General features: G+C 38.2%; 1 protein-coding gene across 1 annotated transcript; it reads left to right on the top strand.

The window, feature by feature from the left end:
* The first annotated feature begins 2791 nt into the window (after positions 1-2791).
* LOC139140288 (gamma-butyrobetaine dioxygenase-like) lies at positions 2792-13656 on the top strand. Its single transcript, XM_070709436.1, has 5 exons — positions 2792-3116; positions 3424-3529; positions 4113-4312; positions 8452-8618; positions 10714-13656. The coding sequence occupies exons 1-5, from the start codon at positions 2920-2922 to the stop codon at positions 10881-10883; spliced, it is 840 nt and encodes a 279-aa protein (XP_070565537.1). The 5' UTR covers positions 2792-2919; the 3' UTR covers positions 10884-13656.
* Positions 13657-14346: the final 690 nt, after the last annotated feature.

Raw genomic sequence — 14346 nt, 5'->3', positions numbered from 1 at the left:
ATTCAGAGGTGTGTATGACAGTATATTTGTGATTGATGGCTTAAATATCGATAACTAAATAAATGATTTTCATCCGCCGTGTATTCTTATGTTTTGGAAACTGAACATACCATATGCAACATTTCTCACATTTTCCCACGTGAGCGTGACATTTCAGATGTTCACGATGCGTCATCGACATGGTCCAGCACTAAAAAGACCTCCGGGTCAACTCTATTTTTGATAAAGCTAAAGGGACAAAGTCGGTCATTTTTCATGAATTTTGTTTGATGCGATATACTACTTATTTTGTTTGACATGTTGAAAGATAATGAATGAGTGACCATACATATATTCGACCCCAGTTTTATAAAAATTAAGTAAAACCATCGCGAAAACGAATTAATGGTCATGACCATGAATTCATTTTTGCGATGGTTTGCATGTATCCTGTCTAAAACCGGGGTCGAATATAGCATGGTCAGCCATTCTTTCGGTATCTTTTGACATGTCAAACAATATAAGTAGTATCTCACATCAAACAAAATTCATGAAAAATGGCCGACTTTGTCCCTTTAAATTGCTTGTGTATTTGGAAAACATGTTCGGTCACGACGGGATTCCTTTTTATGTCCGCTAAATGTATTATCAAATTTATTCATGATGACCCATATAGCTAGGGAAACAGTTCTGTTTCATCATTGTGATCATTGTGATCATCTATTCTGTTGAGTTTTACACAGTATCTTTCTGCCGTGTATTGTGATGAATAAACACGGATCATTGTGAATTTTAATTCCTCTGCTTGTTTTAAATCAGTGCATGACTGATGTAGAATGTGTAATTGTGCTTGTAACATGAGAGCGAGAAGACAAAACAGCTGCACTTGTGAGATTGGACATCATGTATCTTGTTCATCAGCTTATTGAGGCGACATGTCTTGTGTGATACATCTGGTGTTTTGATCTAACTAAATCATTTGTTCTAGCCTGAAATGTGTTTATGCCTGACAACATACAAGCAAACTAGACTGAAAAATATTGTAAATTTTTGCTCCAAAATAGGTGACGTGACAGTGACACCTCAACACTTTTATCTGGTCACAGTATAAGTGGCTGAAAAACAAATGCGAAAAGAATGTTATTTTCCTGGGTCTATTTGTGTTGATTGTGATAGACATTTGTGAACAGCATAAATGTCACAAAACCCTGTTTTAAATGATAAAAATTGTTCTAAAGTTGAACATGAACTTTTTATATTGATGCAGGTTGTTTACAACATGAAAATTCCAAAGAGTGGTTGTGTGTAGGAATTTACAAATTCCCCACCCCGTATATGTGGGGGATTTACTTGGTTTAGGTGGGGATTTTCCGGATTGTCTTGCCCCAGGGGGGGGGCATTTGGCAGATTTCACAGGACTAATTTCCAAATCCCCACTAAACCCCGAGGTGGGGGGAGTGGGGGTTTACATTGACTGGCGCACTACAACATCGGCTTTGTCAAGTTTAAATAATGGTCTTACCAATTGCCGCTCAAATCAACACACTTTCCCTGTACGCGGCCTGACCTCGCAGAATGACACCGCCCCATCTATAGAGGCTAGTGCAAAACCTCTAATCAAAGAGTCAAAAATCTGCAAGTCGTCCAAAATGTTGTTGTTAGAGTGGGACGACGGAGCCATTTCAAGATATCCGTTCGTGTGGCTGCGCGACAACTGTCGCTGTAATATCTGCTGGCACCACGACGCGCAAGGCAGGCTGTCTTTCATGGAGAATTTGAACGTAAACATCGAACCAAATAGTGTCAGCGTGTCCGAACAGGCCTGAGTAAGAAATATTAGCAAAGCGTACGGTCCATATCGTCAGGATGGAATTCTAGATAGCTAAGCTACGAAGTCCCACCTATGAGATGTAAAACACAGATAGTTGATGACAAAATCTAGATTGTCAAGACGCAATTTTGACGATTTTTCCCGTCATACATGCCGTTTCAACATGGCGGCCTAGGATAACGTCGATGCGAAGGCAGCAGTCGTGGTAAGTTTTTACCGTTATTTTTAGTTTTGAAGTGAGAAATCGTGAAAAAATGTATCGCCTTCCGGGTCAAATATCATGGAAAATGCCCTCGTGAAGTATTTTTGTCGAACGTTTGGTATTTTTAGATAAGATAGATGTTAATTGCGGACTGCTGTGGGTCTGCTAAGCTGATCTGTGCGATATCCATAGAAAACCACGTGCGTATCAGTACAAGTATGGTACACGGTATGGTGCAGTGCAGTGCAATTTAAGATCTCAACTCGTTGACTTGGTCGTATACAACATGCGACTTCTACCATCTGATCTTTGAGATTACCGTATGTGCAGGGTCTAGCTTATTAAATGGTACTCATGCAAAGTTTGCTCTATTTCCTATTAGTATTTGCAAAATCGCACAGATCTGCTGGTAGACCCACAGCAGTCCGCAATTAACATCTATCTTCTCTAAAAATACCAAACGTTCGACAAAAATACTTCACGAGGGCATTTTCCATGATATTTGACCCGGAAGGCGATACATTTTTTACGATTTCTCACTTCAAAACTAAAAATAACGGTAAAAACTTACCACGACTGCTGCCTTCGCATCGACGTTATCTTAGGCCGCCATGTTGAAACGGCATGTATGACGGGAAAAATCGTCAAAATTGCGTCTTGACAATCTAGATTTTGTCATCAACTATCTGTGTTTTACATCTCATAGGTGGGACTTCGTAGCTTAGCTATCTAGAATTCCATCCTGACGATATGGACCGTACGCTTTGCTAATATTTCTTACCTAGGCCTGTCCGAAGACGGTGCAAAGATTGACATCCTCTGGCCAGACGATCACTTATCCCAGTTCGAAGCAGGTCTGCTGAAGGACGTGACGTTCAAGGACGAACCGCAAGGGAAAAATATCCGTATGTGGGGATCTGAGCTTGTCGGACAAATACCAACGTTTCAGTTCGACGAAATAATGACAGATGATGTGAAGTTGTTGAATTTGCTTGAAGACTTACGGGATATTGGACTCACATTAACGAAGGGCGTACCTGCGGAGACCGGGCATTTAGCAAAATTTGTAGATCGGATATCATATTTAAAAGTTACCAATTTTGGGTATGTAGCAAACTGTATTACAAACTCGCATATTGCACAAATAAAGCATCGTGTGTGTGTGTATATATATATATATATATATATATATATATATATATATATATATATATATATATATATATATTATGTACTTAAAGGTTTTATTTTCACATTACAAATGTATATACATATCTTTGTATATGGGCATATGAGCAGCTTTAAAGACTGATTGACATCAAAACCTTATTGTGTTCCAACTTGATCAGAAATAAGTTGATTCCGCAAATTTGACGTTATTAATGTTGTTTCCATTGCTCTATCACAATAGGTCAGTACACACAATAAAAAGTAAGACGAGTCCAAATAACCTAGCTTTCTCCGGACTCAAGCTTGGTTTCCATACGGACTTGAATCATTACCACTACAAACCAAACGTAAGTGTCATGTTTTTAATTCGGTCTATTCTGTAAAGAATTCCCAAGTCCAGTTCCAATGAAATATATGCATTGATAATATATCTACTATCGAGAACAATAGAAGTTTGCGTGTGTGCTAAAACAGCCATGCGGAATAATAGATTCTCAGACTCCTGGCCACTGGGAGTGTGGGATCGACGGTGTGGGAAGATAGATCCCCAACTCTAAGAAATCGTCCAACACTGTGTATAAATGCGCATACACGAAAGTATTATATATAATAGACGAGCTCTGATTGGATAATTGACGGCCTTTCGCTCCACGTGCAAAATATTATCCAATGGCGCGATGAGTAGCAATGCAGTGGCAGACGACAGCGTTGTCACGATTTTAGACAATGTTGCACGTCGTTGGTGACAAATTCACAAAAGACGGTCGAATTTTCCAAATAACTAGTGAAAATGGGCCACTTTGAACTTATGTATGTATTTATGTACGCACGTACATACAAACGGGCCAAGTCTTTCAGTGTACTTGGCCCGTATAGTCGCTGCAAAACCTTGCCAAATTTAACGTACCTCTCCATACCCTAAAAACACAGATCACCGTATTCCATTGCATCCAACAAAGTAAAACTGGTGGAGAAAGCATGTTCGCCGACGGTTTCAAGACTGCCCTCCAACTTAAAGAGGAAGACCCCGACGCCTTCAAGACTCTTTGCGACACCTACTGTGATTACATACACAAAGGCCGACGTGGTACGGTCGATTCCTGTACAAAATGTGCCCGGCCAACTTTCAGGTTTGTATATCTACAAACGTTTGCTGAGCGTAGTTATTTTAATGCTAAGCTTCATAGAACACACCGGTACATACACACAGCGTCTAGATATGCTGTCGAAGAGTATCGTATCTTTTCTCCGATTACCAGTCTTAATGCCATGCGAATGCAGCATTGGGCCTAGTCCCATGATAAGTATTTATAGCAGCTGTAATTTGCAATTACTGGCTTGTTTGATACGTTGATGTTGTTCCGAGCGGGAGTAGTAAAATTTATTGCTACTCGGAGTTGTAACCTCCATAAATGTAATAATCTCCATAAATGTAACATCAACCATAATTGTAATAAAGTGCACCCATAAATGTAATATCACCCATAAATGTAACAAAAATCAACCATAAATGTAATAAAAACACCAACCACAATTGTAATAAATGGTAACCATAAATGTAATAAAAAAATCACCCATAAATGTAATACTTGTCAACCATAAATGTAATCATCTATTTTGTTGTTGCAATTGAGAAATATCATAGCCCTTAAATATTTATCTATGTAATAAGGAAAGCAACTAGACACATTATTAATATCTTAATTGTTTGTGTTTTAGTGTGTTTTGCATATTTGAAAGTGTCTTTTACGTTTCGTTGTTTTGTGTATAGAACTGATTGGCCATGGCGAGACACAGCTGCAATCTGAATGTCAATGCAGTCTCTACTCCAGAGTGGAGGAGACTGTTTAATACTACGATCCGTTAACGCCGTTTTTTCGAAAATTTGCCGTACTATCTCAATCAGTCGCCTCAAATTCGTCTTCAGTGCATAAATTGTGTGGAATAATCGATAGATTGTTTTCCTATGTTGTCCCACTTGAAGATTGTTCCTTCACTGGGGATGCTAGGATGTCTAATTTGGTTGTACTGTAATCAAGGTATTGTTCGTATTGTTTTCACTAGATTGAAATATATGTTCTAGTCATTATGTTTTGTGCCGTGAGTTTCTGTTATAAGGTTGCATATTTCTGTGTTATCTGTTCTGAGTCTTCTGTCATAAACTTTGTGTGGTATCACTGTTTGACGAGTTATTCTGACGCGTCCTTATTATGAAATTATCAGTGTCTAGAACTGCTGTTCCACTTCCGTTATCTAACGGTTTGATCGGTACCTCGCCGTCTTCTGTGTTCTCAAAGTAGTCTATTCTGTGTTTCGGAAAGGAAACCTAGTTTTTGGAAAGTATGCAAGAACGTTACACTAGTCTTATAAAAGTTATTACTGTATTTACTCAGGGCATTGATAAACAAAACCTAGTTTGATCACAATGCAAGTTCAAGTTTATTACATTTATGGTCGAGTTTTATTACATTTATGGTTAATATATTTATTACATTTGTGGTTGCGGGTTGTTACATTAATGGTTGGCTGTTTTATTACATTTGTGGTTGATTTTATTACAATTGGTGGTTGATGTTACATTTGTGGAGATTATGGAGGTTACAGAGTTTCAGTGATAGCCATATCTTCATCTATATCTTTTCACTGCGCACTCTCAGACACAAACATAAAAACATACGTGTGTGTCATCAAGTATCAAACTACTTTAAAAAGAAAGGTATTTATCACAGCCCAGTTTCATCCGTTATTGGTGACATCATCAGATGATCACCAGAAGACCGAATACTCTCATTTTATTGTATTTTATTTACACTTGTATTAAGGGCCGAGTTGCTAAGCAATGATTTTCATCGGGGCATATTCAGAAAAAAATCTGAACAACTACAGATCACAGAAATCCGTATAAGAAGAGACAAACTACAGAGGAATATTCCTTCTGATATAGTCTTTCAAGTTATATTCGAAGGTCTATAGACCAATGTTTGATATCTGGAGGTAAGGCATTCCGCACTTTAGATCCTCGGAAGTGAAACATACGTTGACCAACTTTTGAAATACATCTTGGCACATAACAGTCCTGGCGGTATGCATGCCGTGTGTTATGATCATGTACATTGCACGGTTGCGAGTAAATAAGCTGGATAAATATTATGGAGTCTGAATGAAAACAATGTTGTTGTTTTTTTGTTGCGTTGCCCAATACTATACAGCAATGGTCAAGAGCGCTCTGGAACAGTCCAAAATATAACACTGCACGATACTCAAGGGGGATATGTGACTGCAATCGACGTAAAAGACCTATACGCATTCTTAATTTCGCGAAAACGCGAAAGTTTCACTATTCACATCCCAAGACCAAGACAATCAAGAGTCTCTTAAAATTTTGTCCAGATTGAACTTGAGGAATCAACATATCAGCTATATGTAACGACACAGGTGACCAGCCTCATTCATGAAACTCAACTTGTAAGGGGTTGTCCTACTAATGTTTATTCGCATACGATTCGCTGTCATCCGATTTGAGATCGGACGAATATCACTATTTATGGCCTCATTAACCTCGCCAATACATTTTCCCCTTGTACGTAGTGTTTGTGGTTGGCGTACATATTTAAGTAAGAGGAGTCAACAAATAACGAAAGATCATTAATAAAAAATAATAAAGGTCCAAAAATCGAGCCTTGTAGGAATCCTGCAGTTACATGACGTTTGGCTGATAAACTACCCATATATTCAACAATTTGATAACGATTTGACAGATAAGATCTGAACCAGTTCACTACCCATCAGATAATTTATATACTGATAACTTCGTTAACAAGATATCATGGTCAGTAAGGTCAAACGCCTTTGAAAGGTCAAGCAAAGTACACCTCTCAAATAAGCATTCTCTACATTGAGCAATATCTCATCTGTTGAACAGAATTAAGCTGTTTTGGATGAGTAATTCTTACGAAAGCCACACTGTGTATCAAGAAGTAGATTGAAGGCAGATAAATAGCCAAGCAGCACATTATACACACCTCTTTCAAGGATTTTGAGAGAGCTGGAAGTATTGAAATCGATCGATAATTTGACTTATCAAAAACCTCTGAATCACCAAAACCTTTGTCGATGGAAACTACTCTAACGCACTTGGGAAAAAAATCTCAAGACTAACATTGAACATATGAGTGAGTGTATTTGAGATTACAGAGGCAATTTTCCAGAGTTTTCAATGCATATCGTCAACTCCTGTAGATTTTGCTTGTAACAACGACTTATGTACAAAATTGTTCTTAATCAAAGAAAAACAAAATGTATCGCGCAATCCAGTATTTATAAACTTCTTTAGTAACCAAAAAGCCATTGTACCACCAGAATTATCAGTGTTTTGAAAGATTGCCAAGAAATGTCGATTAAATTCATTTGCTATCACAGAATAATTCCTTAAACAAGTCCCATTACATGTAAACTGCAATTTCTTCTCGCTTCAAATGTCAGCGCTCTGGTTCATATTCGTTCCAATACGGTTTACTGACACGCTGTTGCGTCTTTGAATGTAAAATACTGGATTGTGTCCTATATATAAATACAAGGTCTTTTTGTATGTACGCCCGCTAGCGGTAGCATTTGTAGTTTGATTAATAAGAGTGTTCATAGAAAAGTGCTATTCAGCCTCCATGGTAAGGTGCATAACTTTGTTACGAAGGATTTAATAAGTCCTCCATAGATCGGGAGAAGAGCGAGACCTGGTGTTTCTGAATGTCAAATATTGCCCCATAATAGATTCTTCCCGTGCGACTACTTTTGAGTCGTTTTATTTTCTCTTATGGTGTTAAAATTGAGATACAGAAGATTTGTCGCGAGTGGTGTTCACTTCTGCGAAAATATCATATAGTTTTTGAATGAAGCCTGTTTACACAAATATGTCCATGTTAATTTAATGCGCAAGGCGGAATGAAAGTAAAGCCTCAAAATGTAAGTTTTTGTTCCTGTCGACGTCATTTGTAAAATTCTATAGGCATGGGTCTATGAAAAATCGGTTATTACCCGATATCGCCTGTTCCTTGCGTCGTATAAGCATTCGTGTCATTTATGCTGCGTCAGACACTCGACTTCTTCTTCGTCTTTTTTCTAACTTTTTATTTTTCTTGGCCATATAGTGCGATCTAATACCTCCATTTGGAACAAGGATAGTTACATTATGAAGTTCTCTCTCTCTCTCTCTCTCTCTCTCTCTCTCTCTCTCTCTCTCTCTCTCTCTCTCTCTCTTATTTTTTCATAACAGTTTTGATAGATACGGCAATATTGATGGAGTCCATTTTGACCAAACATCGCGGGACATTAGACTGCACATACCTGTTGAGAAGGTCTACCCATATTACAAAGCTATCAAGGATTATTATGATCTGATAAATCGGCCTGAGAATAGAGTCAATTTTCGAATGCAACCCGGTAAGCCATTTATTCGGTGTAGAACTGTTCTGTCCCTAATCCTGCAATCTGATAATCTTCCGGGACTATACCGGATATGTTTTTTTTGTAAAGTCAAGGGGGCGTAATATTTATCTATCTCCGTTTTCCGCGATTATATGATGGGACACTCAAAGAAGTTCATTTTCCATTATACTCCCTATACTTCGTTCAGTATGAAATAAAAGACCCTTCATAACTGGACATGTCGAACCGCCGATTTGTTATTTCATCTTTGCTTCTGTTGTGTGTAACACGATTGGAACTAATTTGGGATAAGTGGATGGGGAAGTAAGGTCATTTCAACCTGCAAATATAAGCTCATCTGCTTTTCTTTTTAAGTTACACACTTGTTTTTATGACTAATTAGTTATATTGCAACATTCAGCTATATGGCACCTAACACTTTTGAAAAAAATTGAAAAATATCAAAATCCAATTATCCCAAATTAGTTCCAATCGTGTTGTGTGTTTCTGGACAGCCTTGGTCAGGTATAATTCAAGGGGCACTCCTACTTGGTAACATTTTTAAAACACATTTTTTTAATGCCAACGGCCGATATTTGACGTGGCCACTGCACGCGGATCGCGAGATATCGATAAAAACATGTCATTTTCCGAGCGTATTTTTCACATCCCGAAGTTACTGATTTTGACCAGAAATCCCCCGAAGGTTTGTTGTTGTGCTGACTGACGATATTCTAGGGAGTCTACAATAAGTTCTAATGACGCAAGTAATTTACTTCCCACTGCAAAGACTTTATATACAGCATTATGCCTTTACCTCAGATACGTTTTTTAAAACTTCTCCTTAGGTTTTGTTGTTTTCATTATTCTAAATCAGTTGTATTATATTTTTAACTAATATCACATAAACATCAGTTTTTACGTGTTAAATATTAGCCGCCTCCGATGACTACATTTTGTCGTCTGCCACACAGTACGTGTGGTTCGCCGCGCGCGTGGTATGCGTCTATGCATACCACGCGGCGGCCGCTATGTATCAACCGCACGTAACTGTGCGAGTCACCTATGCGAATTCTGGTGGAATCAGCAAAAATTGTTTTTCGTTTTTTCGCCAAGTCAGTAAGACTCAGCTTTCCCCCACGGGGCATGACCGATCACTGACGCAAGTGGTACTGTGGCGTACAGCAGCGTTAGCGTAGACTCGTACTCCATAGCTTAGTTGACAATGGCCCCAGTGCCGAACGTTCGATGTTCGGAAGCTGAATTTAGGTGGGCCACCGGAATTCAAACTTTTACTTTTTTGAAAACATGTTTTTATCGATATCTCGCGATCCGCGCGCAGTCGCCACGTCAAATATCGACCGTTGGCATTAAAAAATGTGCTTTTAAAATGTTACCAAGTGGGAGTGCCACTTTAGTATACCACGAGATTTTGACCAGTTCACGACATATATGCACGATAGCGAGTGCATATATGAAGTGAACTGTTCAAAATCGAGTGACGTGGTATACCGTCGCTAGGCGTGCTTTATTGCTATGCGCTATTATATCATAACAGTATATTGAAATTCTAGGATGAAACGTCAAAAAGGATTTTCGCACTTGCCGAGAATTCGCGCGTGAGCCACCCGTGGTATATCGATACCACGGCTCTTATCACATCTCGACCAATCAGATCGCTGTATTTGCGCCATCAATATACTGGTATGATATATGCTTAAAGCCCCAGTGCTGCTAACTTTCGATGGTTTTTTTTTTTCATTATTTCTATTTTATAAATCAATTGCAACTTCTTATTCTACTCCCCAAAGAATGTTGAAACACCCACTATTTAGCTTGTCAACCTAGCGTCTATATGTGTAAAATGCATTGTTATTGTTTACATTTGAATTCTAGTCCGGACCAGAAGTCAGTTTTCAACAATAACAATGCACTTTACAACCATAGGGGCTGAGTTGACAAGCTGGATACTGCGTATATCAACACTCTTTGGGGAGAAGAACAAGGAATTATGGTTCACATTCAAAATAAATATGGTGAAATTATCATCAAAAGTTAGCAGCACTGGGGCTTTAATGAATCTTCTTGAACATTTGTTGTCCTTTGTTAGGTGACATTGTCATGCTTGAGAACACCCGTATTCTGCATGGACGCAATGCATTCACGGTAACCGAAGGTGCTGAGAGACATCTGGAATCTGTTTTCATGGATTGGGACGGCGTTTATTCGAAGATACGTTGTCTGAGGGAGAAACTTGGAATGTCCTTCCATGACTATTGATGTCCGAAGCTGACACCTAGAAGCTGCTTTCCCAGCCTGAAGATTGGGATTGCATTTATTCGAAGTCTTGGAGAGAGACTTGGAATGGCTTGCCATGCATATTGATGTCTGAAGTCAATAACCATTTTTACAATGCATTTAGCAATACAGCAGACTTTACCAAAACTAGACGTTTACGTAGAGTGCCTATATCGACGCAGCACTAATAGAGAAGCGTAACCGACTGAGCATACCCTCTCTGGACCTTATAAGCGTTTTTTTTTGGGTTTTTTTTTGCGCAAACCAGTCTGTTTACATGTAGCGCCCTCTTGAGTTCATGTAAAGACAATAATTTAGTTTAACGTGCAACCCTGGCCCTGCGACTTGGTATTAGTTTTCAGCAGGATTAGAATATTCGCACATTTTCAGTTTTAGCTGACGTCATGAAAGAGACTGCGTGTGACACACACCACTGCACTGTCGACATAGCTGTGAAGTATGCCAGGGCGGTAGATTCCTTTCAAAACGTGTCAGTAATATGCATGTATTGATTTGCAGCATTTTGCTCAGAAAGTTGCATGTCCTTAAAATGTAGAATGCGCTTCGGGGACAGATATTCGGACTCTCAACTGTTTACATTACGCTTCTGGTCTACAAGACATTGTTAAATATCGTTCTACTCAAACCGATCTCGTGTTGTGACGTGTTGACTTTCTTACTGAACCATTTATCAGGGAAAAGCACTGGTCGACAGTGTGTACACTGATTTTCGAAAGGCCTTTGAATCCGTCAAATCCTAGACTTCTTTCTTCTTTTACCAATATTGTACTCCAATTACTGGACTCTTAGATCAGTGAGCGGAAACAAAGGTTGCAATAGTAATCATTGTTCTGGCTTGATGTTATTTTCATATGGTGTATCCAACGGGTTCAAACTTGGGTCACTTAAATTTACCAGACACCTGCATTTGACTCAGTTTTTTTACCTGTACTAAATTGTTAAAATCAATGATAATAATTCAGATTCTCTCGTGCCACGAGCTGATATGAACAGAATGACGTCTCCGTGTATTATTGTTATGAAGGAAACTCGAAAGTGAAAGACTTAAAATTTTGCTCAAACTTTACTTTCTGAAACTTTCAACCATTGCCTTACCAAATCAGGAATAAAAATCGGGGGTCACCGTGCAAACTTTGGCACCAGTGAAACAAATAACCCAAGATTTACCGATATTTAAAACTCAAAATGGCCAGCATCCCGGTTAACTCTATGGCGAAAAAACAAAATTTTCGATTTTCGAAAAATTAAGCCAAGAAAAATATTTCTCACACCAAGAGCTTTAAAATGAACCCCACAAGTGGTATATAATAAAAGAATTGTACAAGTTTGAGAGTCCGACTATCTGTCCCCGAGGCGCGTTCTACCTTAATTATCACATGCCTCAGACGTATGCCGAACGTCGCACGCACCATATGATTCGATGCCACTAACTCGTTGATGAGATTGCGGGCCGCATAGTCATCATATGACTGAAAATGAACGGGGGCTATTTGAATTGACAAATTTGGGATTTAAAGCGTTCAATTACATGTTTTACATGAGTTTTTCGAAACATAATTAAAAGAATCGATAGACCGCATAACAGAGATTGAAATATATCAATGCGCCGTTCGATGATGAAAATCGTTCCATTTTTTAATGGATTTTCGTCTAAAATGGAAATAAAGTATATGATTATCTTTTGCCAATAAACCTTAACATTTTAAATGAAAACTATGTAAGAGGGGCATGAAATATAAACATATCCCAAACAAGGGACTATGTACCCTCGAGACGAGACCATTTGCCCTCCTGACGTCGGGCAAATGGTCACCTTCCGTCGGGCACATCATCCTTAGTTCGGGCTATAATTATTGTATGCCAGGTATTAACCTTCATTGAGAACAGAATTAACAAACGAAAAGTTCTAAGTTCAAATTCATGCGCTTCAGATCACTTTTCTGCTGTTAGATGTGCGAGGGTTTAAACATCTTAGTTTTTATTCCAAAAGGAACATGCGAAAGTGTACAAAGGCATAAGAACTTTTCAAATGTCTTTTGACATTGCATTTAATAGTGCATAACAAAAAAGAAAGTCATATAAATGAGATCCCAGACACCAATTTGAACGGTATTGTCAAGGCTTGTCAATTCACATATTTCAACAGAGAAATCGTGCAGCGTGTTCGCTAAAGGGAGGAAAACCCGATTTTGGAATGTTCAGCAAAACGCTTGCCACGTGACTATTATGCAAATAATGACTATGTACTGTGCACGGTCGAATTTTACAAAATCAGGGCTTTCAGGAAATATATGTTTTATTGGGGTTTGGGACTTCTATAGCTGAGAAAAAAATAAAAATCTGAAAGTGTCTATAATGTATGTAGCTATCTTAAAGTGACGAAGTGTTTGTCATGTCGTGTCAATTAGTCATGTCTTGAAAAGAATATTTTAAGCAAACTTATGCGCAAGCAGCTCATATTAACATTTCATCAAAGTTATTTTTAATGCATTGATCCGTTGTCGACATGTGTTCGCTTTTATCTGTGAATGATTTATTCATTATGTTTACCAGTATCGATGCTTTCATCCTCGAATTTATAAGCTTTGAACAGAATGTGTTAATTGTACAGTTACTAAAATGTCTGTCTGGCAGCACGACAACCAGGTAGACTCATATATACAATTTTCTTTTTTGAAAACTATTATGGTGAACATATTTCCTGGCAAATAAATGTACCTATCGAATAATTGAACCTGTCTTAATCTTTGTTGAAAGAGTTTAGCCTTGCGAAATACTGTTTTGTCTGACAAACACGTCTCATTGGTAGAAATGGTGTAATATTTTTTGTTGGTTCCATATTTCAAATGAACCTTTCAGCGATTTTGATGACTCATTGTGTGGTGATTTGTACGATTAACCCTTTGAGCGTCAAAGTCAATTTTTGTCATCCTTATAAATTATACCTCAGTCAATTTTTGTCAGATTTTTGTCAAAATTTTGATAAAAAACTGAGGCCAATAAAATGTTGTGTTCATTTGGTCCAAAATTATCAGAAAAATTACAGAAAAGTTTTAAAAAATTGGTAAAATGTTGGACTAAGATTTTGATTGGGAATAATACAGCACTCAAAGGGTTAACTGCGAGAAAGCTAAACTATACGCTTAAAGGTATACTGTCATCCGTTCCAATTTTGCCACAGTTACTATGGAAGACAAAATCTAACCAATCACAGATTTTAAGCGGGTGGCCTCTTTTAAAAAACAGTGCCCTCACATGGGCATTTTGAATACCAAGAAACGCCCCTTTGACCATATATGGGTATATTTAGATTGCAGGTGACTGTATACCTTTAATCTCCCGTAGCACTGGCAGTATAACTTGTTCGCAATTTTGTTCATGATTTTCCCCCGACAGCTTTGTTTCTAACTCCTTTGGAAGATGA

Source organism: Ptychodera flava, chromosome 9 (genome assembly GCF_041260155.1).
Source record: "Ptychodera flava strain L36383 chromosome 9, AS_Pfla_20210202, whole genome shotgun sequence".
Lineage (NCBI taxonomy): Eukaryota > Metazoa > Hemichordata > Enteropneusta > Ptychoderidae > Ptychodera > Ptychodera flava.
This window is presented reverse-complemented; position numbering and strand designations above follow the sequence as displayed.